This window comes from Phodopus roborovskii, unplaced genomic scaffold, assembly GCF_943737965.1.
Source record: "Phodopus roborovskii unplaced genomic scaffold, PHOROB, whole genome shotgun sequence".
NCBI lineage: Eukaryota > Metazoa > Chordata > Mammalia > Rodentia > Cricetidae > Phodopus > Phodopus roborovskii.
In genome coordinates this window covers 10,597,554-10,623,988 of record NW_026126407.1, presented here as the reverse complement: position 1 = coordinate 10,623,988, position 26,435 = coordinate 10,597,554, and the positions used below count along the sequence as shown (strand labels likewise).

Below are 26,435 nucleotides of genomic sequence, written 5' to 3'. Positions count from 1 at the left end.
TCAACTTACTCTTCCTTCAGGATGGACTGAATGCATTTTCGCTGGTAGGCACTGAGAGTAATGGTAGGTTTCTGAGGACTCAGCACTTTTTCCATCTTTCGCTGTTGATAGTCTTTTTTCATAGTAACCTTAAGTATTTAACAGAACATAGATATTTTGACTATGGTTTGCCACACATTTTTACAGTATCTATTTTATTGTTCATATTTTTAAAAAATATACTAGCCACCCTGTACCCATTCTTGCCTGTTTGATGGCATTGCCTAGATGTCGTAGTTGATCAGGTATCAGCTGTAACTCTTTCTTCATGTCTCTCTCACTATCAGAGAGAACTGGGAGCTGAGTATGAAAACTGTGAAGCACTTTTTTCATCCTTAAGAAAAAGAAGGAAATGTGGGTTAAGACTGCTAATTATAATAGAAACACGTCAAAAAGAGTTTCTAATTCAAGAACCTGTTGTCTAACAAGAGATAGGGGGCAGTATCAAGTCTTTCCTGATACTTCAAAGGGTTGGAGTTCTATTCTATAGGTGTGTGAGCACTGGCAGTACCCAAATACTTGGTAATATCATTAATCCTGACCAAGGAGGAACTGGATGCTTTATGGCCCACTGACCTATTCATAATATCTTCTTGTTTCTCTTTGGCTTCCTCATACTTGTCAGCTAATCGTTCAGCCATTTCCCGTAGACTTTTCCTGGAGGAATGAAAAACTCTTGGGGTCCATATGATATGGCACAGCATCCTGAGTGACATGTAGTCCATCCACTACTTCCCACTGTTTTCTTCTCTTTGGTTTTGACACCTACCTCTCCTCTCGACAGTAATTGAGGTCTTCCAATTGTTTCCTCTTTTGGTCACATAATAATTTGACCCTTCAAAAAGAAGTAGTAGTAAAGGTTAAAGGAAAGCCAAGCTTCCACAGGTTACTCCTGTGGCTGTTCAACACAGGATACTGTACCTCCGCTGAATCTCTTCCTTGGCCAGATCCTGCTTGAGAATGTACTGTTCTCGAAACACCTGGGTGGCTCTACTGATAAGCTGCAGACACTCCTCAGGGGGTGGAGCCATATCCTTTTCAGATGACCTTTAGGACAGTTTCTGTTAGTTAGCCAAGTAACCAAACAGACAAAGTCCTACCTACTTTTTGTTGTTTGAGACAGGGTTTCTCTGAGTAACAGTCCTGGCTGGCCTCAAGAGATATGCCTGCCTCTGCCTCCTGAGTGGGATTAAAGGCATGTGCCCTAGCTATTTCATCACCCCCATTTAGCGCTTTTTCAGACGCCACTTCTAACTAGCTGATGAAATGTGCCATATCCCCTCCCACTGTATCACAGTAAGGACAGAAAGGGCCAAAAGGATTTTGTAGCAAGCACAAAGCCCTAGGTTCAACCCCCATTTTAAAGAAAAAGCCCATTCTTAAAACTCATATGCTTCAAAGCCCATACTTAAGAAATGCTGGGTTGGCAGCACTACGTTGCAAGATGGTTTTAATGTGCTTCTCAAAGGAGTCTGGGGTTTCAGCCAGGATGCGCAGTGGAGACTCTGCTACTTCAGCATCTTCTCGGGTGCATAGCAGAGGAGGAGATGCTGGATGGACTGTACTTCTGCAAAACAAACAAGGTCCACTATAGAGCTAGTTGTTGGTTGCACTATTAGCCACATTTATCAAAAACCCAAGGACATGAGAACTTAAGTACTACTTTCGTAAACTACAAGAATGTGTGTTCTGTACTGAAATGTCGTCTTGGGAAGTCCCTATCTTGCCATCTGTCTGAGCATTTCAGACTATTTCCTAAAATTCTTTTTGAAAAGATCAAGGCAACTCAAAAAAAGAAAATAAAAATCCTATGGTCCCTTTCTTGCAAAGGACTCAAGCCAGCACTATAACATTAACTGTTCCTTTTTGGGGACATAGTTTAGATTTGATAATTATGGTGTGGGGCTAGATGATTGCTGTGTACTACTATAACTGCTTCTACATAACATTATTTCTAAAAATTACATTCAAGGGCAAACATTTCCAAAGGCAATTTCCATGAACTTCAGCAGTATCTAAGTAACATACCTTAAAGGCAACAATTTAAATTTGTAAGAGCTTTGTATACAGTGTTAATATACAGACTTGTATTTTGGCCAGGTGGCAAAAATGGGATTAAAAAATAGCTGTCTAATTAGGAGTTTTCTCCCCTCTTTGAGATTGATATTTTTATTGTCCAAATAGTGTGACAAGGCCTTATTTAAAACACTAAATAAAGGTGCTAGGTGGTGGTGGTGGAGCACACCTTTAACCCTATCATGCGGGAGGCCAGAGGCAGGCACATCTGAGTTCAAGGCCAGCCTGGTCTATAGAGCGAGTTCCAGGACAGCCAGACCTACACAGAGAAACCCTTTCTCGAAAAACAAAAACACATGGGTTCTGGGGATTGAACTTAGGTTGCCATGGTAAGAGGCATGCACTTTTATCTACCGAGGCATCTCACTGTCCCAATGGCAAATATTTTTCTAGTGACTATTTCTTTTGTTTAAAGTTATTAGAATGTTAGTCTTTTTTTTTTTAAAATAAAGCAACATAAAATTTATATGTGTATTATTTTTTCCTTGTCAAACAATGCAACTGGACAGTCTTTAAGACAGTAACTAAATGCAAGCAAGCATCTGCTCTGAATGGACACCAAGAGACTAGAGGATCTCACATTTGATATCCCAATGACTTGGTTTTCATGTCTATTTCATGTACATTTATAAAACTTTACCTGCCAAGGATCTTGGAAAAGGAAAATGGTCATTACAAATTAATACATGAACTCAGCTTTATACTCTTTTCCCCAAAGTTACATATTTTGTTGTCCCTCTGAGGCTGGCACAAAGAGATAAATTAAATACAGAATTTGGGAGCAGACAGACCTTCACCTGTCTCAGAGCTACGTGCAACCTGTGACTTGTTTAAGCCTTCTTTTACTACATGGAGATCAGTATATTCCTTAGGGGCTTTTCTGATATCTTCAGGAGAGCATATCTGAGCCTGACAGAAACCATCATTAAATCCAGCCACAACATGTAGTTCAATATCTCAGTCCTCTCTGCACTTGGGAGAAAATCTCTAGCTAGGTGCAGGGCATCAGGCTTGTAATCTCAGATGAGGTAGGGACTGCCCTAGGCCAGTGTGACTGCAGACCAAGACCCTATCTCAGAAACTGAAAAGCTCTGATTCTTAGTTATGAAACAAAACACCACCACGCCTAAAATGATACCTTTCCGAGATGGCTAAGAAAAGAAATACCCACTCAGTTCAAAGCCAAAGCATGTACCATATAGACAGCCTCAAGCCAGTTACTAGGGAGCATTTCCCCAGCTTTGAGTTGGCAGAATTAAAGAGAGCTGTGTGGAGAATATAGAATGGGACATACAATAAAGGCCTTATGAGACATTCATAGGTACTGGTGATACAGATCATCGTAGGCCCCAGGATGTCCGGGACAATCCAGAATCCTCGAATTGGAGCCGGCTGCCTGGAGAGAGATAGTCATAGGTAAGTTACAAAGCAGCAAATGTATCAGAACCAACAGTAACTACATGTTTTAGAGTTCATGACCTTCTAGGGCCTGTAGCCACCAAAACCACAGTGATTTGGGAACATACCCTCATCACTTTAAACCAAGTTCCCACTTGGTTTAAATCTATTAGCTATTTACCAATTACCCAGGGATACAAAGCCTCTGTCTTTCTTCCTGCCAAGGCCCACCTACCTTGATTAACCTAGTGCATCTAGTGCCTACAAATTACTCAGAAACCTAAATGAACAGGACTTTGGGATTTCACATTACACAGCTAGTGACCCCACACCTACCAAGGACCTCCTCATCTCATTTAGTGTGCACAGCTTTGTATTCTTCCTATTTCTTTTCACCAGGGGTGGGGGGGAAATCCATGGCTAGAATGGGAACTCCTGTCCCCACCAATAAGCTTTACTAATTGGTCTGCATGTCCATTCTACCTGTGTCTAACCACATTTCTATGCCTTATTGTCAGTGCTACCTCCTGTCACATGTGAACTGTGCTATCAACTGAACAGTTTCAAAGTGTCCTATTATGCATCTCCTCTCAGTTTGTAGACAAGCTCATGTTTTGTTTCCCTTTGTTCATTCAAAACATTCCTCATTGTGGCTTTGCGGGAAGCTTTAACTGTGCCCCAATCTGGGTCCCCCTCACCTGTTCTTTATTGGTAACAGCAATCTTGTATCTTGTATGAGTGTGTAGTGTATACACAAGTGCCTGTTCACACAACTGTGTGTAGGTATACCTTCATTCTAGTCCCTTGAGCCAGGGTTTCACTGAGCTAGGCTGTGTCCTTCTGGTTCTGCTCCTACAATGTAACTGGGTATACAGGAGTACATGGCCATACCTAGCTTTTTATATCTCCTTAAGAGAGTTGTTCAGTAAGTGCTGTTACCACAGACCCCCCCTCCCCATCCATTTTTCTTTTTAAAATAAATCTTGTATGTACATTAAAACACACACACACACTAAAATTAATCAAAGTCAATACATCTCAGTTGTCATATATCCATATACAAAGATGCATTTAGACCATGTTACCAGTACTGGGCCAATAATTAAAAGGCAAAATTGAGACTATAGCTCAGCATTCGAATGCTTTCCTAGCATGTGCAAGGCCCCAGGTTCAATGTATAGCACCTTGAAGCTTGTGGGTGCTGGGAATTTAACCTGGGTCTTCTGCAATAGCAGCCAGTGCTCTTAGCTGCAGAGCCATCTCTCTAGCCAAGAAAGACCATAATACATGGTTCCCTGCTCACTTTTCAACTTGCGATAGTTTGCTGTCATTCCTCAATCCCTCCACTACATTGCTGAATCTCTACTGCCTGTCTTACAAATAGCTTCTTCTTGGTATTCATCACACCTCCACTCTGGGTTCATTCTCTGAACCCCTTTCTCAAGTTTCCTTCTTGGACTCTGCTGCTCCACTCACTGCTAACTATCTTGTGTTGCTTGCTTCTCTCTAGTCTCCTTTTCTGACTCCACACCTCCTGGGGGATGTTTTAGAATAACAGTTCCAATGATGACACTTTCTTCACTACTCCAGACTATTCCAAACTTCATACCCATACATACAATTGCCTACTCAGCTCTTCTACTTAAGATGTTCTAGAGGGACATCACTCTCTAGAGTGATGCTCTTTCCTACATGGTGGGTTTTCCAAAGGGTACCACATCTATTCATTTACCCACAGAAGAAACCTGGAATCCATTCTATGTACCTCTCTTTATTCATCAACTATTTACTGAACATCAACTAAGTACTCTTATGCCAAGTTAGCATGCATAAAGCTAACAGAATCCTAATAAAGTGATAAAGACTGCAATCATAGTGTGCATGTGCAGACAGAAACAGCAAAGTGTGCCTCGAAGACAACAAAAGAGCCCTGTGTTAGACTGGGGAGTTGAGGGAATCATCTTTGAACAATTAAGATGAGAAAATAAACATTAGCTAAGAGAAGATGCAGTTGGGGGCACAGGAAACAGGATGACTGAAGCATGAGAAAGCTTCAGATAAATACCTGATAATGATGATAGTCTTACAAGTGAAGCCAGAATTACCAAAACAATAATTTTCTGGGTACACACAGAAAGAAGGTCCTCACCTGCATGGCAATGGCTTTGTACAAAGAATGTGCTCTACAAAGCATTTCTGCTCTGCAGCAAGTTCCTGTAAACTATCCTTATCTTCTTCATCTACAAAAGAATGTATTATAGAAATTAACTGGTGCTTAGATAAAACTCCAAATTAAATCGCTGTCACTTTTTAAATGTAATTAAGTTCTTGTTTCAAGTCACTGCTTCTCACAGGGGTGCCTTTCTCACCAGAACCCAGCTGAGGAGTTCCTGAGAGCTGATGGCTGCTGGAAGAGATTGAGGCAGTTTTCATAGGGTGTGGTGTGCTTATCCTAATAGACAGTCCCACACTAATAAGAAAGTTGGCAACATCATTTGGACTTCTTAGGTTATTAAAAAAAAAAAAAAAAAAAAAAAAGACATGAACTTGGAAGAGGGGTTGAGGAATGGGTCTGAGAGAAGTTAGGGTAAAGTGTGTGTGTGTGTGTGTGTGTGTGTGCACGTGCGCATGCACGAGCAGTGTTAATATGATTAAGATATACTATGCATGTGTGAAATTCTAAAGGAATAAAAGTATATTTAAAAAACATTCACTTTGTCATTAAGTATGGTATTAGCTGTCGGGTTTTCATAAATGTTCTTTATTGTTTTGAGAAAATTCCTTTCTAAGACTACTTTGTTGACTTTTTTGTTTTAAGTAGTACTGAGGATCAGAATCAAGGTCGTCTACATGCTAGGCAAATGATCCACCACTGAGCTGTATCCCAGCCCTTCTGAATGTTTTTTTTTAACATGAAAAGATAAACATCTGAGAAGAACAAATATATGGCTCTTTCCTTGTATTCTATGTTAACACATTAACAGTGTTGGATGCTAAAGAAAGCCCCCATTTCTGGAATAAATACCATTCAATCTTTTTGAGTCTATATTTGTCAGGCATATTTGCCTCTAGTTTGAATATTTTATTTGGTTTTGGTATCCCAGGTTGAAGTAATAAGTGCTTTTTTGGGGGGAGTAATGAAGAATCAATGTTTTAAATGGTCTTGGGCAAGTAGTCTCTCCTCCCAACTTTTCTACTCCAGTCACTTCTGAAGTCTGCCATTTCATCTATGCCGCCTACTGTCTTGTCCAGTTTTCCCTTATAAGCCTAACAGTATTTACCTTTGTTTTGTGACTTTAGTAAGCTTAATTTCTCTGTTCTAGTATTTGGTCTGTCTATCTAAAGGTTTATCAGTTCTGATGATGATCCTTCCATTCTTTTATTTTATTTTTTCTTCTCCAATTACCTTTTGTCAGAATCTCTGAACTACTGGGAAATACACAATATTAGTAAGCTTACCTGATCCAAGAAACTTGTGAAGTTTATGTATCCAAGTTAGCCCAACACTGTGTACACCAGCTTCATGGGTACAGTGGTATCTTGAAGGACACTTGGGATCTGCAAGTGGGATCACCAAAAGCACAAAGGTAACCACTGGGAAACTGGAAGAATTTACCCCAAAAGCCTATAAACAGATGGTGATGGAACCAGCTGTGTATAGGATTTTCACAGTTGTGCCCTGTTGTCAGGGACTTGAAATTTTTTAATCTGAATTCCATTTGCAAATTGACAAGTATTAACAACAACAGATACAATTTAAATATTATTTTCTTTTCATTCTTCTTTTGAGATAATACCTCATTATGAAGCTCTGGCAGGCCTGACTCAATGTGTAGACCAGGCTAGCCTCAAACTCACAGAGATCTACCTTCCTCTGCCTGTGCGAGGATTAAAGTTGTGCACCACCATTCCTGGCCCCAAAAGTACTTCCCATCAGGTAAACCATTCATCCTTTTCACATTTATTTGGAGTTGTTCAAAGTAAGGGTGGGTAGAATGGAACTCTACACATACTGTCTTAAGATTCTATAGCTCAGGACTCAGCAGAAAAACAGCCATTATCTCACTGGCCCTCTGACCTCTAGAAATGAACTTTCTTGGATAAAATTCTGAGTTTTAATCTCTAAGAATTAGACCCTCTAAAAAGAGAAGCAAACATGAACCAAAGCCTGTGCTTTGATGACAACTTCTCAAAATCAAAAACTTGGACCAACACCCAGAACAGTCAACAGAAACATAAAGACAGGGCAAAGGAAGAGCAAAGGTGGGGGGAGGGAGGACAGAAACTAAAGAAGACACCAAAGAAGCAAAACAAGAAGAGGAGGAGCCGCGTCTCATACGACAGCCTGCAAATCCCTTGTAAACACTGTCACAAACAGAGAGAGATGCCGATGGCTTTGTAAAAAGGTAGAAATACAATGAAGACCTGTCTAGGTGGAAGCAGTACAGAAGACACTCGTGGGCTTTGTGTGTGCAAACCTGTTATGCCAACACTGGCGAAGGAAATGGAGGCAGTGGACTGATCTTATAAAGGACTTGTCAGTCACCTTACTTAGAAGACACTATATCAGCTAAAACTCAGCTAAGGGAATACTGCCTCTACCAAGCCATTTACAGAAGATGACACTGGTTAACAGCTGCCTGGGAAAAGCAGGCCTGGTCTATGTGGTGAGAACTTTTGACAGTACTTCATATTGTAGATTTCCTTATTTTTCCAAACAATCAGACCTTGGAATTTCTGTCTCTGCAAAATATGTTTTACTATTTAAAGTGTAATACGGTGTGAATCTATGAAAGCTGAAGGGAATTTTCTGTTCAGGGCCAGTTGCCATTTGTGAACTAGCACATGCTATTACTAAAGAATTTTTCCTTTTTTTTTTTTTTTTTAAAGGTAGCTCTTGGGCTGGCAATGTGACTCAGCAAGTAACTGGAAAAGTTTAATCCCTAGAACCCAAACAAAGGTAAAAGGAAAGAACCAACCCTACAAAGTCCACCTCCATACATGTATTGTGACATCTGTGTCCCCATCCCATATACTTCCCCATCATAGCAATATTTCTAAAATTAAGAAAAACAATTAAAATAATGGGCTGGAGAGATGACTCAGTAGTTGAGATTGTTCTTCCAGAGGACCTGAGTTCAATTAACAGCACCCACATGGTGGCTCACAACTGTCTGTAACTCCAAGATCTGACACTGTCACACAGACACACATGCAGGCAAATAAAAATAAATTTTAAAAAAGAAAAAAGAAAAACATGGCAGCTGTTGAAAATCTATGCTTGCATACATCTACCAAGAACATAACTGAAGTACATGAACTACTATAGCATAAATATTACAAAGACATCGGCACACTAACCATGAAACAATAAGCAGTTGCAAAATGAGATATAACTTACTTTGAAGCCTAGAAACTATCTTATTTTAGCCTGCCCAGTGGCTGTGATTATACAAGTACATATGCCCCTCCATGTTCAATTCTCTTGAATTTCTACTTCTACTTATTAATATTTATCCCTATAGTTAAGATCTTTTAAATTATAGTGTGAGCATGCAAGTATATGTATGTGTGTATGTAGGATGTTCATACCAGGGTATGCATGTGGAAGTTTGAGGATACCTTTCAGAAGTCACTTCTCTCCTTACATTATATGGGTACTATGGATCCAACTCAGGTTGTCAGGCTTGGTGACAAATACCCTTATCTTCTCAGTCACCGTGTTGGTCCTCCCTTTTCTAGACAGGGTCTCATGTAGCCTAGATTGGCCTCAAATGTGTTAGGTAGCTGAGAATGGCTTTTAACTTCTGATCCTCCTGTCTCTATTTCCAGAGTGCTAGGATTATAGGTACATGATACAACCCTGGTTTATGTGGTGCTAAGGACTAAACCCAGGGCCTCATATATGTTACCCAAGTTATTTACTGAGAGCCACATTACCACACAGTTAAGGTTTTCTAAAAGAGGGGCTAGAGAAGTGGCTCAGAGGTCAAGAGCCCAGCTACTCCTCCACCCCATTCAACCTCAGCAACCACATGGTGGCCCACTACCTTATGGAACTCCAGTTCTAAGGGATCTGACATCCTCTTTTGGTCTCCACACATGTGGCACACAAACATACATGAAGGCAGAAAAACCCATGTGTATAAAAAAGAATAGAGAAATCTGATTTTATGAAAAGGTTTTCTAAGAGATTAAACTGGACTAGAAAAATGGGTTATCAGCTGAGAGTAAGTACTGCTCTCTCAGAGGTTCACAGCATCCACACTGTGTGGCTCACAATTCCTTTTAACTCCAGTTCCAGGAGACCATTAAAACAAAAGACAGAAATAATATATATAATGAAGTTGATAAATAGCAACAATTATTCATAATCACTTAAAAGTTTTCTATTAATAGTTTTTTACATTTTAAATTTTGATTTCATAGTTAATGTAAAGTTGATGTAATATTTTATCTAGTTTATATACTAGAGCTCTGATAACTTTTAAAAACAGTATTCTACTATAAAAATTTTCAAAGGTGTTGGCCCTAGTAATCCCAGCACTTAGGAGGTTGAGGTAGGAGGATCCCAAGTTTGAAGCCAACTGAACTGCACAATAACCCTGTTTAAATAATAGAACAAAAGGCTGAGTGTGACAGCTCATGAAGAACCCTAGCATTCCGAAGATGCAGGCAGGCAGGAATATGAGTTGCACTCTAACCTGGGCTACACAGTGAACTCTAGGCCAGCCTGGGTTACATAAGATCTGTGTAAGCCAAGCCAAACCTTATCTATCAAATAATCCCTCTGTCTGAACAATAAAATATTGAAATTTTTATTTGTATGAATTAAAGACTTAAGACTCAAACCAGGTTAAGAGCACTGCCTGCTCTTCCAGAGGACCTGGGCTCAACTACCAGTACCCACATGGTGGCAAAACACTGCATACATACATAACATACATAATAAATAAATCTTAAAAAAAAAGACTCAAACCAGCTCACCTGACCTACCATTATATAAAAATATTTTTTTTCAATTTGTTTGGGATATTAAAGTCTAGAGGAAAAATAACTTTAATATTGATATATAACAGAAAAGTTATTTTTGAAAAAGGCCAATATTTAAGCCATATTACTTTTTTTCATAAAAATCTTAAGTGTTAGTTCTGTGGTTGTATTATGCTTTAAGCACAATAAGAACAAGTCAGAAATGTATTTAACAAGGAAAATGTTATTTTCATTAGAAGAAGCAAGAAAAAAAAAAAAAAAAAAAAAAAAAAAAAGCCTGCAATTAAGATTTCCAAAGACTTATTTGGTAAGCATTACCGCAAGATACTTTATGTTGTTTGTGGCTATTGTAAAGGGTGATGTTTCTCTGATTTCTTTTTCAGCCTCTTTGTCGTCTGAATAAAGTAGGGCTACTGATTTTGAGTTTATCTTGTATCCTGCTGGTTTGCTGAAGGTGTTTATCAGCTGTAGGAGTTCCCTGGTAGAGTTTATTGGGTCGCTTAAGTAAACTATCATATCATCTGCAAATAGAGACAGTTTGACTTCTTCCTTTCCAATTTGGATCCCCTTGATCTCCTTTTGTTGTCTTATTGCTTTAGCTAGAACTTCAAGTACAATATTGAAGAGATATGGAGAGAGAGGAATCGCCTTAAACTTCTCTCCATTCAGTTTGATGTTGGCTGTTGGTTTGCTGTATATTGCTTTTATTATGTTTAGGTATGTTCCTGTTAACCCTGATCTCTCCAAGACCTTTATCATGAAAGGGTGTTGAATTTTGTCAAAGGCTTTTTCAGAGAGATAATCATATGGTTTTTCTTTTTCAGTTTGTTTATATGGTGGATCATATTGATAGATTTTTGTATGTTAAGCCATCCCTGCAATCCAGGGATGAAGACCACTGGTCATGGTGGATGATTTCTCTGACCTATATAATAAGAATTTTGTGGCTCTAAAGAAATAAAGAAGATACCAGAAAATGGAAAGATCTCCCATGTTCTTGGGTAAATATAGTAAATATGGCAATAAATAAAATAGTAAATAAATACAGTAAAAATGGCAATCTTGCCAAAAGCAATCTACAGATTCAATGCAATCCCCATTAAAATCCCACCACAATTCTTCACTGACCTTGAAAGGATAAGAATCAACTTTATATGGAAAAACAAAAGACCCAGGATAGCCAACACAACCCTGTACAATAAAAGAACTTCAGGAGGCATCACCATCCCTGACTCTACTACAGACAGAGCTATAGTTCTAATAACAGCCTGGTATTGGCACAAAAATAGACAGGTAGACCAATGGAATCAAATTGAAAATCCTGATATAAATCCACACACCTATGAACACCTGATTTTCAACAAAACAGCTAAAAGAATATAATGGGGGGAGGAAAGCATCTTCAACAAATGGTGCTGGCACAATTGGATGATGGTATGTAGAAGATTGTAGATAGACCCATGTCTGTCACCATGCACAAAACTCAAGTTCAAATGAATCAAAGACCTCAACATCAATCCAGCCATACAGAATCTCTTAGAAGAGAAAGTAGGAGGTACCCTTAAACAAATTGGTATAGGAGACTGCTTCCTGAACATAACTCCAGGAGCACAGACACTGAGAGCAACAATTAATAAATGGGACCTCTTCAAACTTAGAAGCTTCTGTAAGGCAAAGGACACAGTGGACAAGACCAAAACGGCAGTCCACAGACTGGGAAAAGAATTTCACCAATCCTATAGCCGACAAAGGGATGATCTCCAAAATATACAAAGAACTCAAGAAACTAGTCAACAAAACACCAAATAACCCTATTAAAAAATGGGGTACAGAACTGAGGAAAGAATTCTCAATAGAGGAAATCAAAAAGGCGGAAAGACACTTAAGAAAGTGCTCAACATCCTTAGCTATCAGGAAAATGCAAATCAAAACAACTTTGAGATACCATCTTACTCCTGCCAGAATGGCTAAAATAAGAAACACCAATGGCAACTTATGCTAGAGAGGATGTGGAGAAAGGGGAACACTCCTCCACTGCTGGTGGGAGTGCAAACTTGTACAGCCATTTTGGAAATCAGTATGGAAGTTCCTCAGGAAAATGGGAATTAGTTTACCACAGGACCCTGCAATCCCACTCTTAGGCATATATCCAAATGATCCACATCCATGCAACAAAGACATGTGCTCAACTATGTTCATAGCAGCATTATTTGTAATAGCAAGAACCTGGAAGCAACCTAGATGCCCCTCAACTGAAGAAAGGATAAAGAAGATGTGGCACATCTACACAATGGAATACTACTCCACAGAAAAAAATAATGGAATCTCGAAATTCGCAGGCAAGTGGATGGCACTTGAAGAAACCATCCTGCATGAGGTAACCCAGTCACAAAAAGAGGAACATGGTATGTACTCACTCATAATGATTTTAGACCTAGAGCAAAGGATCACCAGCCTATAATTCACACCACCAGAAAAAAACTAGGATACAAGGTGTATTCTAAGAGGTTCATATAAAGTCCCTCACAGAAGGGGGAAGGGACAAGTCCCCCAGAGCACATGGGAAGTGGGGGGGGGAGTGAATGGAGAGAGAAGTAGGAGAAAGAGAAGGGGAGGAGAGGAAAGCAGGTGCGACTAGGAAGATTGAATCAGGGTAGGAATAGAAGGAGTGAGAGAAAGAGAGGAAGAGAGAGAGAGAGAAAAAAAAGAGGGAGCCATTATTGGTTTGAAGAGAAAACTGAACCTAAAGAAAGGTCTAGAGACCTACAAGACTGCCACCAACTAACAATTTAAGCAACCATGGAAAGGCTACCATAAATGCCCTTCCCATAGTGAGATCAACAACTAACTTATCCACCATCATGGAGCCCTCATCTAGTACCTATTGGAAACAGAAGCAAACACCCATACCTAAACACTGAGTCGAACTAGAATCCAGATGCAGAGGGAGAGGACAAGACCAGGTTGCAGAAACACATAGACAGCTGACCTGAACAAGGAGGAGCTAATGCCCCCCCCCAGACTAATAGCTGGAAATCCAGCATGGGACTGACTCAGGCCCCCCTGAATATGGGTCTCAGCCAGAAGGACTGAGCAGTCTGGGGGACCTCAGACAGTGGAACCAGGATGTATTTCTGGTACACAAAAGGACCTTGTGGGCACATCCCCCATGGAGGGATACTCCCTTAACCTAGAGACAGGAGAGAAGTCCTAGTCCCTACTTCAAATGACTTGACAGATTTATATGACCCCACTTGGATGGCATTGCCCTACATGTGGAATGGGGGTGGGGGGATGGGAGGGGATGGTGGTCAGGGTGCATGTGAGAGGGGAGAGAAGGTAAGAGGGAGGGAGGGAGAGGGAACTGGGATCGACATGTTAAAAAAAAAAAAAAAGATTTTCAAAGACATGCTGTGATGGCTATTCTCTTGATTGTCTACTCATGCTGGTTGGCCAGTAGCCAGGCAGGAAGTATAGGGGGGATGGAGAGGGAGTAACAAGACTAGGAACGTTCTGGGGGGAAGAGAAAAGGCAGAGAGAGAGAGGGGGGGGGAGAGAGAGAGAGAGAGAGAGAGAGAGAGAGAGGGAGAGAGGAAGAGAGAGAGAGAGAGAGAGAGAGAGAGGGAGAGAGGAAGAGAGAGAGAGAGTTGCTAGCTTGGCATAGAAGAGGAAAGATGAGAATGTCTTACTGAGGAAAGGTACCAGATTACATGGCTAAACATAGAGAAAAAGTATGAGTTAATTTAAGTTGTAGGAGCTAGATAGTATTAAGCCTGAGCAATAGGCCAGTTTATAATTAATATAAGCCTCTCTGTGTTTATTTGTGGCTGACCAGCTAGGACAGAAATTTCTGTCTCCACACTTATGAGGGATTTTTCTTGATGGGATTATTAACCCATCTTAAATCTGGGCCACACCTTCTGTGGCTGCCTATATAAAGGGCAAGAAGAGACAAGGGGTTTACTCCTTTCTATGACTGCCATCACTCTTGCTTCACTTACATTAGAGCCTACTTCTCTGGGCCATACGCTGAAGATTAGCTGAAACTATCTGGCCTCATGGACTGAACAACTCCTGGGTTTTGGAGTTTCCACTGGGACATAGCCATTGTTGGACTAGTTGGACCACAGCCTATAAATCACTCTAATCCTCTTTATATATACCATGCCTGCTTGTTTTCTGCCATAATGATAATAGATTAACCCTCTAGATCTGTAAGCAAGCTCACAATTAAATGTTTCCTTTTATAAGAGTTGCTTGGGTCACTGTATCTTTTCACAGCAATACAACAGTAAGTATAACTAAGACTTGTGTATCATAATAAGTAAACCAAATACCTTCTATTACTTTACCTCACTGTGTGTTCATCTATCAAGTTTTTATATTTAATGTTTATATTGCTCAAAACAGTAATGAGACATACTTAGTGAATTTTCTTTGCAGGCTTATTATATAAAGAACACTGCTTTGAACTCAATATATAATCTGAGATGGTCTAAGTGTTGAGATTATAGGTATGCACCATCATGCCAGGTTATGAAATCAACTTTTGTTAGGATTGGGAAAAAGTCATCATTAAACATCTGGGAGACACCAGTGGTGTGGTTTCAATGGGTAAAGTGACCACCACACAAGCCTGATCCCTAAAATCCATGTAAAATGGAAAAATTCATCCAGAAAGCTATTCTCTGATACCCAAACTTGACATATACACACAAACACAATACACACAACAATAAGGAAAATAAATATCCGAGTGGAGCCAGATGAGTATGTTAAAACTTGAGTCTGCCTCAGAAAGAATGTGCTGTGTAATAACTAGAAGTTCAAAAGAATCCACTGATGGGAGATCCTTACAATCCACAGTGATAACTTTCCAAAAACTGAGATCATATAAATAAACTACATGGCAGCCATTGCTAAGTTAGTATAACTACAATGGGATAAAAAGAACAGCACTTAGTGATAACTTACCTTTATGTAGCTTAATTGGACAGGAAAAATCAGAAGCAAAGGGATCATCCTCTCCAGATGCCAGTTTCAAGGCAAGCTCTAATTCAACACACTCAAACACATACAGAGAAGGAATGAGGTCAACCCTGGGATCCCAGGACTTTTCTGACTGTTAAAAACACAAAGAGAAGGGGGAGGGGAAAAACGGAAATTTCAACTTCTCATATGAATTTTGAAAGTGTACACAAATACAGAAGCAAAAACCTAGGTCACTTAGCCCTTTCAGATGTTTAATTTTATACCCCATCCCAATTCTTAAACATCTATTGCTTGTTATCCTTAAACAGCAATAAAAACAGAAGCCCGAGGAAAAGCTAGCCCAGTGATACAAAGGCCTTTACCTTTCTTACAAATGACTAGAATATAGAGGTCAAGCTGAGTCTGGGGCACACCTATAATCCCAGAACTCAGGAGGCCAGAATCACCATTAACAGTGGTGTTAATAGATGCATAGGAAATTGGGCACACACCTGTAATCCTAGCTGGAAAAATTAAAGCAGAAGGATTTCAAGATAGAGACCACCTTGGCCTATATAGTTAAGTTCAAGGTCAGACTCAGCCCCATAATAAAACACTATTTCAAAAATAAAAGAACAGAGTTAGAGAAATGGCTCAGAGGTTAAGTGCACTGGCTGTTCTTGTAGATGACTCAAGTTCTGTTCTTAGCACCGCATGACAACTAACCATCATCTGTAACTTCAGTTCCAGTAGAGAGATGCCCTTTTCTGAATATGTCTTTAAAAAAATAAATAAACTTAAAAACAAGCACGGTCCAAGCTTTTATCTCATTATGTTTATGAGTGTTTTACTTACAAGTATGTCTGTGTACCACTGAATACCTGGTGCCCACAGAGGCCAGAAGAGGGTGCTGGATCCCCTGGGACTGGAGTTACAAATAGTTGTCAGGCACCATGTGGGTGTTAGGAATTGAACCTGTATCTTCTTGAAGAGCAGCCAGTGAGCATAACCACTAAGCTTTCTCTCCAGCCCTCCAAACAGAGGATTCAACTTACTGGCTCAGGTTGTGAAACCCTCAAAACAGAGATCAGAAACAAATACAATTTTGTGGACCGTTAAGTTGGGCAATCTTCTAACTTCTTTCCACTTGGCCTCTTAATTATGCTTCAATTATTCTTATGTAAAATATATATAGTTTTCAAAAGAGCAGAAGTGCCATGTGTATGCTAAAATTCTTCATATTAAGCATTCAAAATGGCCCATAAAATATATCTATTACTAAAGATATAAAATATAGCAACATTAGCCTGGCACTTACTGTTTGATCATCTTCTTCTTCACCCTCTAGTACAACACAGTGATACAGCATTCCTGACTCAGTAGCAATTACTAAGATATTGGGAACACAGGGCAAACAGAGTACAGCACAGGCATCGTAACCATAGTTATCTTCAGCTGCAGGGTGCATAGGCAATGGTCCCAACAGCTTCCCAATATTCCCAGGGCTAAAGGAAGAATGAAAACCTCATTAGAAAAATGCTGACAAAAGACAACCATCCCTACTCTTTGATTTTTGTCTTCCTTCAGCTACTGTAACTTCAAATAGAGGTCTTTATTTTTCGTTTTCCCACTCATATCCCAACAACAGTGATTCTTGATCTGAGATAATTTTCCCTTTGAAAGGAAGACAGCAATGCCTGAAGAGATTCCAGATCTTTGGTTTTTTTTTTTTTTTTTTTTTTTTTTAAGTTTCTTTCTTCCTTCCAAAGTCCTATGTAATCTAGGTTGCCTTTAATTCTTTATCCTCTTGTCATAGTTCCCTGAGTTAGGATTCTAGGAGAATGCTACTGAGCCTCTGAAGACCCTGTAGACTGTCACACCATGAGGTTCAGGGACATGACTGGCATCTGCTGGTGGTGATAAGATCAGAGGTTCCATCCCCAGAAATCACTACCACCACCAGAAAAAAATGAAAGAGACAAAGGGCTGGATTGATGGTTCAGTGGTTAAGAGCACTGGCTACTCTTGCAGAGGACCTGGGTTAGATTCCCAGTACTCATATAGTGGCTTATGAATATCTAGCTCCAGTTGTAGGGAGTGTGATGCCCACTTTTGGCCACTGCATACTTACGTTACAAATATGTATATGTAAGTAAAACACTCATACAAATCAAATAAAAATAAATCTTAAAACCACTCTGTGTTCCAGAACAGAGTTCATCATGTTCATTACCTAGGAATTCACTGCTCTAAATTAAGATTCCCTGAACCTTAGATGGCATCTGTGTTTATTTGCATACTCTAGTCTGGGATGCCCTCATGACTAAAATGATCTTACCCTTTCTGATGCTTCATTTAATCCTGCTTGAGACTGTTAAGTCCCGTGTGACATCAGTCCCCTACAAAAATTCCCCTAACTCCTGCAGTCAAAATAATGTCTCCTTCCTTTAAGTACTTACTGACTCCTAGTACTAGGAAATGAGTCCATGTATACATACGCCTTTTTTCTACAATCTCAGTGCAAGATATCAGAGTACATCTAAATCATACCCATGCTACCTTGTTTATCTAAGAGAAACAATGCAGCCAGGTGGTAGTGACACACGCCTTTAATCCCAGCACTTGGGTTCAAGGCCAGCCTGGTCTACAAATTAAGTTCCAGGACATCTAGGACTGTTAAACAGAGAAATCCTGTCTCTAAAAAACAAAAACAAAACAAAACACAAAGAAGCAAAATCCTAAACAAACAAAAAACAGAAACAATGCTATTTCAGTTAACTGGACTTTGTAAGCTAAATTTAGTCTTTTCTTAAAATTATACAACTTTTCTAAATAAACAAGAAGACAATCAAATAATCTGTACCTTTTCTCATCTACACCTGAAACACAGAAATGTGTATCTCAAGTTTAGCAATGATGATATATACAGCAACACTGGTTACTGCATTAACTTACCTGTGTAACAGACTGACATAGGTAAGGAAGGTCTCCCCATTCTCATATAAGATGTACAGTGGATATGCCACTACCTCTTCTTTGCCTTTTTGTCCAAATATATTCCTTGAGACTGTTGCAAGTGGCCCAAAGTCAAATGCAACTGCAGTCTCTCCTAGAGATGCTGTATATGCCCTTCTGCAAAGAGATTTGAAAAGTTTGTTGAAAACAAAAATTATTATGAAGATTAAACAAATTCTCCCAAAAATTAGTAAAAATTTTTAATTTTGAAATAGTTTAAATACAGACACTCAAATAACATATATATAGAAATACAAAAAGAAATGGAAGAAAACATGAAAACCAGATGAACACAAATATATTTATTCCACAAGCATTTATCACTTATTATGTGCCATGCACTGTTTTAGGTCATAAAATATACCAACAAATTAAAGATTCTACTCTTTAGTGAGAGAGAACAAATAAACACCACATTTAGGAAGTGATTTTTTTTGTTGTTGTTACTTTTGGTTTTATTAAGACAGGGTGACACATTATAACCCAAGCTGGCTTTGAACTCCCTCTGACTTGGCCTTCTGAGTGCTGAGATTACAGGTGTGTGTCATTTATTCTTGGTGATCTAAAGAAAAAGGATGTTTGTAAGAGTGCATTTTAAAGCAGCTCGTGTGGCACAGAAGGAAGTTGAAAAGTTGCCATATGAGCAAAGGTCTGAAGAAAGTAAGGGGACTGGTCTAGTTATCTGGGGAAGGAGCAGTTGAAGCACAATAGTACACACCAAGGATCTCATGTGGGCAGTGATGTTTAAAGAATGACAACCAGCTCAAGAGAGCATGGACACAGTAGAATCAATGAAGGTGGAAACGGAGTCAAGCAAGCCTGTGGGGATCAGATGGTCCAGGGTGAAGACATGGAAACCAATGTGGAAAACAGGGAAGTAGAGTGATCTTATTGAAAGGGAAGTATTCCTTTGGCTGCTGTGTTGAAGACAGGCTATAGATTACAAAAGAGTTCCACTTTTTCCATAATGCTTTTTTTCTATTTTTCCTAAATATTACCTGTATAATCAAGAAGGGACTCTAAAACCACAGTGCCCATGTATATTAAAATTTGGTATCATTTGTTATCCAAAATGATTCTTGTGTAACAAAAGGTTAAAGAATTTGGATAAATTACAACCAAAACTTCACACAGTTAAATATCACCACCAAAAGGTATAAATATAATATTTTAGTTTATCACATGGGAAAAAAGTATATGATATCAAAAGATGAGAATTACCAAGATAAGGAAACAGAGGAGTTAATAAAATAAAATAACTCCTAATTGACTAAACTTAACTGAAGCTTCATTATACCTAATCCCAGCACTCAGGGAGGCTGAGGCAGGAAGGTTCCTACAACTCTGTTACTACCTTGAGCTACATAGTTTAGGTCAGTTAGAGATACAATGTGAGAGTCTGTATCAAAAATCAAAGAGAAACCCTGATGGGAGATGTCATTCTGTAAATATGTTTCTCTTATTGGTTAATGAATAAAGCACTGTTGGAAATCAGGAAGGCAAGATAGGCGGGACTAGGAGACAAGGAGGATTCTGGGAGATGTAACAGAGGAGATTCAAAATGTAGAGACTTGAGGGAAGAGGTCCGGATCCTCTCTCCAGTAAGATAAGACCACGTATAAACACCTAGATTAATAGAAATGGGTTAACATTTAAGACAGAGCTATACAATAAGAAACACTAGTAATAGGCCAATATCTAATACAGCGTCTCTGTGTGTTATTTGGGGCTGATACGGCTCTGGGACCAGGCTGGTGGGAAAACTGCTTGCAACAAAACTCAGTGGGTAAAGGTGCTTGACTCGAAGACTAGCAGTCTAAGTTGGTCCTTGTGATACTCAAGAGAGAAGTTGAGACGAAGTTGAGACCCGACTCCTTCAAGTTGGCCTCTGGCCTACCATACACTGAGGCATGAATGCACACATGCATGCAATATGAGTGTATGTACACACAACAAAGTAAATAAATGAACGATAGACAGATTGGCTGATAGGAAGTAGCTATGAATGAATATTCTTCCAACACAAATGCTAAGTACTTTTTTATTTCTAATACTAGGGTTGAAACTAGGGCCTTGTGCATATTAGGTAAGTACTCTTCCCTGAAGCATATTCCAGGTTGGGAGCATTTTTAAATGATGATCCCATTCACTATGTACAATAATCTTAAGAAATCGGCCATTTTTATATTCACAAAATGTAGTCACAGAAACGAAGCTTAGTACAATTAGAAAACTTTCTGAGGAGCTAGAGAAATGGCTCAGCAGAGTTAAGAGCATTGGCTATTCTTCCAGAGATCCTGAGTTTAATTTCCAGCAACCACATATTGGGTGGTTTACAACCATCTGTAATGGGATCTGATTCTGGTGTGAGTAAAGACAGGCCACTCATATACATAAATAATTAAATATTAAAAAAAAAAAAAAAAAGAAAGAAAGAAAGAGAAAAAGAAAAAAGATGCCACAGCCAGGCAAGTGGTAGGACTGAAACCAGGTGGGCTGACAGATGCCAGATTGGAGTTCTTAATACTACACTTGCTCTACTTCCTCTTATACACATACTGTGCCTGTCAAAAACAAACAAAACCCTACCACCTAACTAGGTTAGTTCCAAAAACACCATAGGACAGAAATTGTCCTGACTCAAGAATAGGGCTAACCTGAGTTGGGTCCTGCCCTAGCATGGAAACAAATGCACTGGACAAGAAGAACTAAACATGAATAATTAAATGGAAATTCTACAAATATTGATACTAGCTTTCATTCTAAGCATGTACACTATATCTGACATGTGTATCAGGAGGCCAGAGGACTGGGTTTCGAATAATCAAAGGATGGTTTCATTAAGAGTAAGGCAGGGCATGTAGTAGGTAAGAAAACAAAGGCCAGGAGCACAAGATAATCAAAAGGGCCAGGAACAGAGGTGAATGCCTTTAAAACCAGCACTAGGGAGGCTGAGGCAGGCAGGTCTATTTCTGTGAGGCCAGCCTGGTCTAAATAGTGAGTTCCAGGACAGCCAGGGCCATGTAAAGAGATCTTGTCACAATACAAAAACAAAAAAAGGTAATCAGAAGGACCGAGTCTGTTCTATTCCAGATGCTGTGAGTTCAGCAATCTGTCTCACCCACACAGAGTGCACTGAAAGGCCTCCAGCCCAACACTTTATGATTTTTAGAACTGTACAATTTTATGATGTACTGCTTCTGTCAGTCATACTTTGGAATTTTCTTTAAAAAAAAAAAAGAGATCAAGTTGGTAGTTATAAAGACAGATTTGTGACTTGTTATATTATCACAAGTATGTTAAAACTCACCTTTGAAAATTCTGGTAGTTGCTAGTAAAATTGCATTTACATTCTCAATAAATCCAACATTTTGTGACACAAATGAAAACTTACCCTTTATTGAGTATTAAGCTTTCCTCTTCTGCTTCTGAAAGTATAATCACCTTAATGGGTGTCTGAGGCTCACGGAGAGAGTAAATTCTAGAAAAAAAGAAAGTAGTACTTAAGTTCTCGTTGATGTCAGGCAGGGTAGCTCACACTGTAATTCTATCACTTGGGAGACTGAGGCAAGAGGATCACGACGAACTCTGGGCTACATTTACAAACTAGTATGGGTTACAGAGTAAGACACTGTCTTGTACAAACCATGGAAGTTTTCTTTCTTTCCTAGAAAAGATCTCCATCCCCAACTAATCACTTAAATATTTTTCTATAAGGGGCTGGAGACATGTCCATCCAGCCTTGTCCATATACAGATATACTATCTCAAAGAGGATATATATATATATATGGTTTACAATAGGCAATAAAATAAAAACATTACATTTAGTGACTTATTTGTGTTCTCCTAAGTCAACTATTTAGCAAATGAGCAATAGGAAACAAAGATTTTCCATTCACAAGGGAAACTAGGGAAGATAAAGTTCACCTTATCACATTGTCTGATGTCAACAGCACTATGTGGGGATCCAGCATCTCACTTGGATACCACGCAGCATGCTTCAGAGTCAAAGAGGTAGAGCTAGTGAAAAATCTCTCAGCAATCGGTGTGGTACTAAAATAAAAGAAACAATTTTCAAAAACGTTTGTAGAACTTGGATGAAGTACATTCTAACCTACTGAAACACTGTTCCTTTCCTTCTCTTGTCATTCTGACAGCATTCAACGAATCAAAGTGCAAATATTTTCTTCACTATAGTAATATATTTTATACATTTTGGTTTTGTTAGTTCAGACAGGATCTTGCTATAGGCCTGGCTTGGGCCTAGCCCTCACAATGTAACCCAGGCTGGCCTTGAACTCACAGCAATCCTCTTGGCTTAGCATCCTGAGGGCAGGGGTTACATTTGTGTATTACCACACCCACCTTATATATAGTTTTTTTTTTTTTGTTTTTTGTTTTGTTTTTTTGAGGCAGGGTATCTCTGTGTAGTTTTGGAGCCTGTCCTGGAACTCGCTCTGTAGACCAGGCTGGTCTCAAACTCACAGAGATCCACCTTATCTCTGCCTCCTGAGTGCTTGGATTAAAGCTGTGCCACCAGCGACCAACATAGTTTTTTTTTCCTTCCTTCCTTCTTTCCTCTTTCTTCCTTCCTTTCTTTCTCTTTCTTTCTTTCTCCCTTTTTTATTTTACATGTCGATCCCAGTCCCCCCCTCTTACCTCCCTCTTACCCTCTCTGCCCCCTCACATACACCCTGGCCACCCACCCTTCCCATCCCCCCACCCCCATTCCACATGTAGGGCAATGCCATCCAAGTGGGGTCATGTAAATCTGTCAGTCTCTAGGTTAAGGGAGTATCCCTCCATGGGGGATGTGCCCGCAAGGTCCTTTTGTGTACCAGAAATACATCCTGGCTCCACTGTCTGAGCTCCCCCAGACTGCTCAATCCTTCTGGCTGAGACCCATATTCAGGGGGGCCTGAGTCAGTCCCATGCTGGATTCCCAGCTATCAGTCTGGGGGCCTGTTAGCTCCTCCTTGTTCAGGTCAGCTGTCTCTATGTGTTTCTGCAACCTGGTCTTGTCCTCTCCCTCTGCATCTGGATTCTAGTTCGACTCAGTATTTAGTTATGGGTGTTTGCTTCTGTTTCCAACAGGTACTAGATGAGGGCCAGCATAGTTCTTTATAAATGTGTTTTGATATTGCCTCTTGCTTGTTTTTTTTAAGTAACCAATGCAGGGAAACTATAAAGGCAGATATTATGATTATTCTGAAAATTAAGAAACAGCAATTTAAATTAAGAAAGTCAAGCAGACTCTTCTTATAGAGTCTAGGTTTCTACCTTATATTTTTTTCGGTAGACTTTATAGATCCCTGGATTTTTATTTTTTAATTTACATGTGTATGTAAATGTGTATAAAAATAAAACTGAAAGCTGGGTATCACATTTCTGTAGTTCCAGCATCCTCAGTCTATAGTCATAAGTTCACTCCTATGGGTGGGGAAGCAGGGAAGGGCAGTTATTCAGCAGGCTTAGTTACACTAGGTATTAAGACTTCCACACATGTTTTCCCCCCAGCCTTTTAAACTTGAAAGAAACCATGAGCCTTAATTTATATGTTTTGTTTCCTTTCCATGATTGAACACCTGGTAGTTGACCAACTGATAGACCTTTAGGCCATGAGTAGCTCATGGTACATTTATGCTGTTATAGTACAACATGCAATGATCACAAAATGGCCTGACATATAAATGGTGTCTTGGAATAACTTTATGTTATATTAGTCAATAGCCAAACCCTTAATCCATACGTTTTACTTCATTTTGTGAATAGTTAAGCTCATGTACCGAAATGCAAACTTGCAATTATTTCTGTAAATATAAGGGGCTGATATTGTTTCTTGTAATTACAAATAACTATTAATACAGTATTCTTCAAAAATAACAACAAAAGGGGCCAGGAAGGTGGCTCAGTGGTTAAGAGCAACTGCTGCTTTTGCAAAGGACCCAGGATTGGCTCCTAGCACTCTCATGACAGCTTACAAGCATCTGTAACTCCAGGGGATTTGACAGTCTCTTCTAGCCTTCCAGGGCACGAGGCACACAAGCAGTGCACTTAAATAAATGAAAGCAAAACACTCATAAATAAACATTAAAAAAAAAAAGCAATAGCAACACAGGAAGCAAGTCTGCACGACCATATGAAAGCTCAAGTGTTCTAATAGTAGTACCCAAAATACATTTCAACAGCCTCTGATCTTAGCAACTTACACAATTAAACACTACACAGAACTATAACTTACCTACAATTCACGGTTGCTTTTCCACCTTCAAATTCTGAATCCTTCCCCCATCTTTGAGGTAATTCTAATGCCATAAGTCCTTTCATTCCAATAAGTGCTACATGATGTTGCGTTGGACTTAACAAGACTTGATGGATTTCAAATAGGGGTGGATTTATGCAAAGTAATCTCTGAAAATTAAAGCAATTTAATAAAAATAGTTTATTTTAATGTTAATATATTTGAGAGTTGCTTGAAAACACAATCATGCTTTAATTATCAGTAGCTACAAAATAATAGCATTTGGGATTAGTACTGATACTTGTTTTATTAACCAATTATTCCCCAAGACAGATGACTAAAGCCATAAAAATACTTTCTCCTCTTGCAGAGGACCAGAGTTTGATTCCCAGCACCCACATTCTTGGCTCACACTGTCTGTAACTACAGGTATAGGGATTCAGACACTCTCTTCTGGCTTCCCGGAGCACCTGTACTCACACACACACTTAAAGTCTTAGGGCTAGAGAGATGGCTCAGTGGTTAGTAAGAGGCACTGGCTGGTCTTTCAGAGAACCTGGGTTCAATTCCCCACACCCACATAGTGGTTCTGTAACCACCATCTGGCCTCTGTAGGTACCAGGCACACGGATGGTACATATACACATATACAGAGAAAATATGAACATACAAAAAGTTCAAATCAATGCAAAACAAAATGCTTTAGCAAGGCAGTGTTGGCATACACCTTTAATCCCCGAACTCTGGAAGGCAGTCAGGAGGCTCTCTGAGTTCAAAATCAACTGGTTTACAGAGTGAGTTTCAGGAAAGCTGGGGCTACACAGAAAAATTCTGTCTCAAAAAAACAAGTTGGGTGGTGGTGGTGAACAACTTTTGATCCCAGCCCTTCGGAGGCAGAGACAGGCAGATATCTGTGCGTTTGAGACCAGGCTGATCTACACAGCTAGTTCTAGGGCAGTCAGGGCTGCAGTGAGAAACCCTGTCTCTAAAAACCAAAAAACAAACCACAAAAACTTGGCCCCTCACATAATGTAGTAGGCACTACTTGAGATTTGTTTTTCTTCTTTGTATTCCTGGCATCAAGCAGACTCTTGATAGTTAAATGAATAAATAACTTTAGAAGTATTAATAAAAGATAACCATTTTATAAACTGTACTTTAGAATAAAGAATACCTTCAGGGCAAATGTGGTAGTATACACCTTTATTCCCCGTTCTGAGAAAGATTACAGGTGCCTGTTTGAGTTCTAGACAACACAAAGCTACAACGTGAAACCCTAGATTAGCTTCAAGAGCTTTGCAGCAAACTACTGATTTAGCTGTGTGCACAGTATCAAAGAGTGATAATTTTAAGGGAGTTCCAATAATTTGTTATCCCATCACACATCCTCAAAAAATACTTTCATACTGATAATTCTTATTTCTTTTCTCATGACTATTTCGGATTTCTATTTTCTTTTCTTTTACTCTTAGTAAATAATGATGAGACTCTCAATATATTACCTTTGTATGGAGAACCATCTAAGTCAAAATTATTTAAGACAAAGCTTTTTTGAATATAATGAGATCTCTAATTGCTTTTATATGTAGACTAGCAAGTCTTTTTTAAATGCCTGTTACAGGAGCTGGGCACTGGTGGAACACAGCTTTAATTCTAGCTTTTATCAGGATCTGCCTGATCTCTGAGTTCAAGGCCAAGCA

General features: G+C 39.3%; 1 protein-coding gene across 2 annotated transcripts in view; it reads right to left on the bottom strand.

Moving 5' to 3' along the window:
• Nup88 (nucleoporin 88) overlaps positions 1 to 26,435 on the bottom strand; it is a 29,537-nt gene that overhangs the window by 844 nt on the left and 2,258 nt on the right. Inside the window, exons 2-16 of one of the 2 annotated variants that reach the window (XM_051180108.1) lie at positions 24,736 to 24,905; positions 22,422 to 22,547; positions 21,887 to 21,973; positions 18,433 to 18,609; positions 16,796 to 16,982; positions 15,481 to 15,628; positions 6,973 to 7,071; positions 5,663 to 5,753; positions 3,410 to 3,511; positions 1,448 to 1,606; positions 961 to 1,086; positions 809 to 874; positions 616 to 714; positions 247 to 373; positions 10 to 128 (exon numbers count right to left, since the gene is read on the bottom strand). In XM_051180108.1, coding sequence (XP_051036065.1) covers positions 10 to 128; positions 247 to 373; positions 616 to 714; positions 809 to 874; positions 961 to 1,086; positions 1,448 to 1,606; positions 3,410 to 3,511; positions 5,663 to 5,753; positions 6,973 to 7,071; positions 15,481 to 15,628; positions 16,796 to 16,982; positions 18,433 to 18,609; positions 21,887 to 21,973; positions 22,422 to 22,547; positions 24,736 to 24,905 — 1,883 coding nt within the window. The remainder of the gene's footprint in view (positions 1 to 9; positions 129 to 246; positions 374 to 615; positions 715 to 808; positions 875 to 960; positions 1,087 to 1,447; positions 1,607 to 3,409; positions 3,512 to 5,662; positions 5,754 to 6,972; positions 7,072 to 15,480; positions 15,629 to 16,795; positions 16,983 to 18,432; positions 18,610 to 21,886; positions 21,974 to 22,421; positions 22,548 to 24,735; positions 24,906 to 26,435) is intronic. The other variant, XM_051180109.1, reaches the window with a different exon arrangement.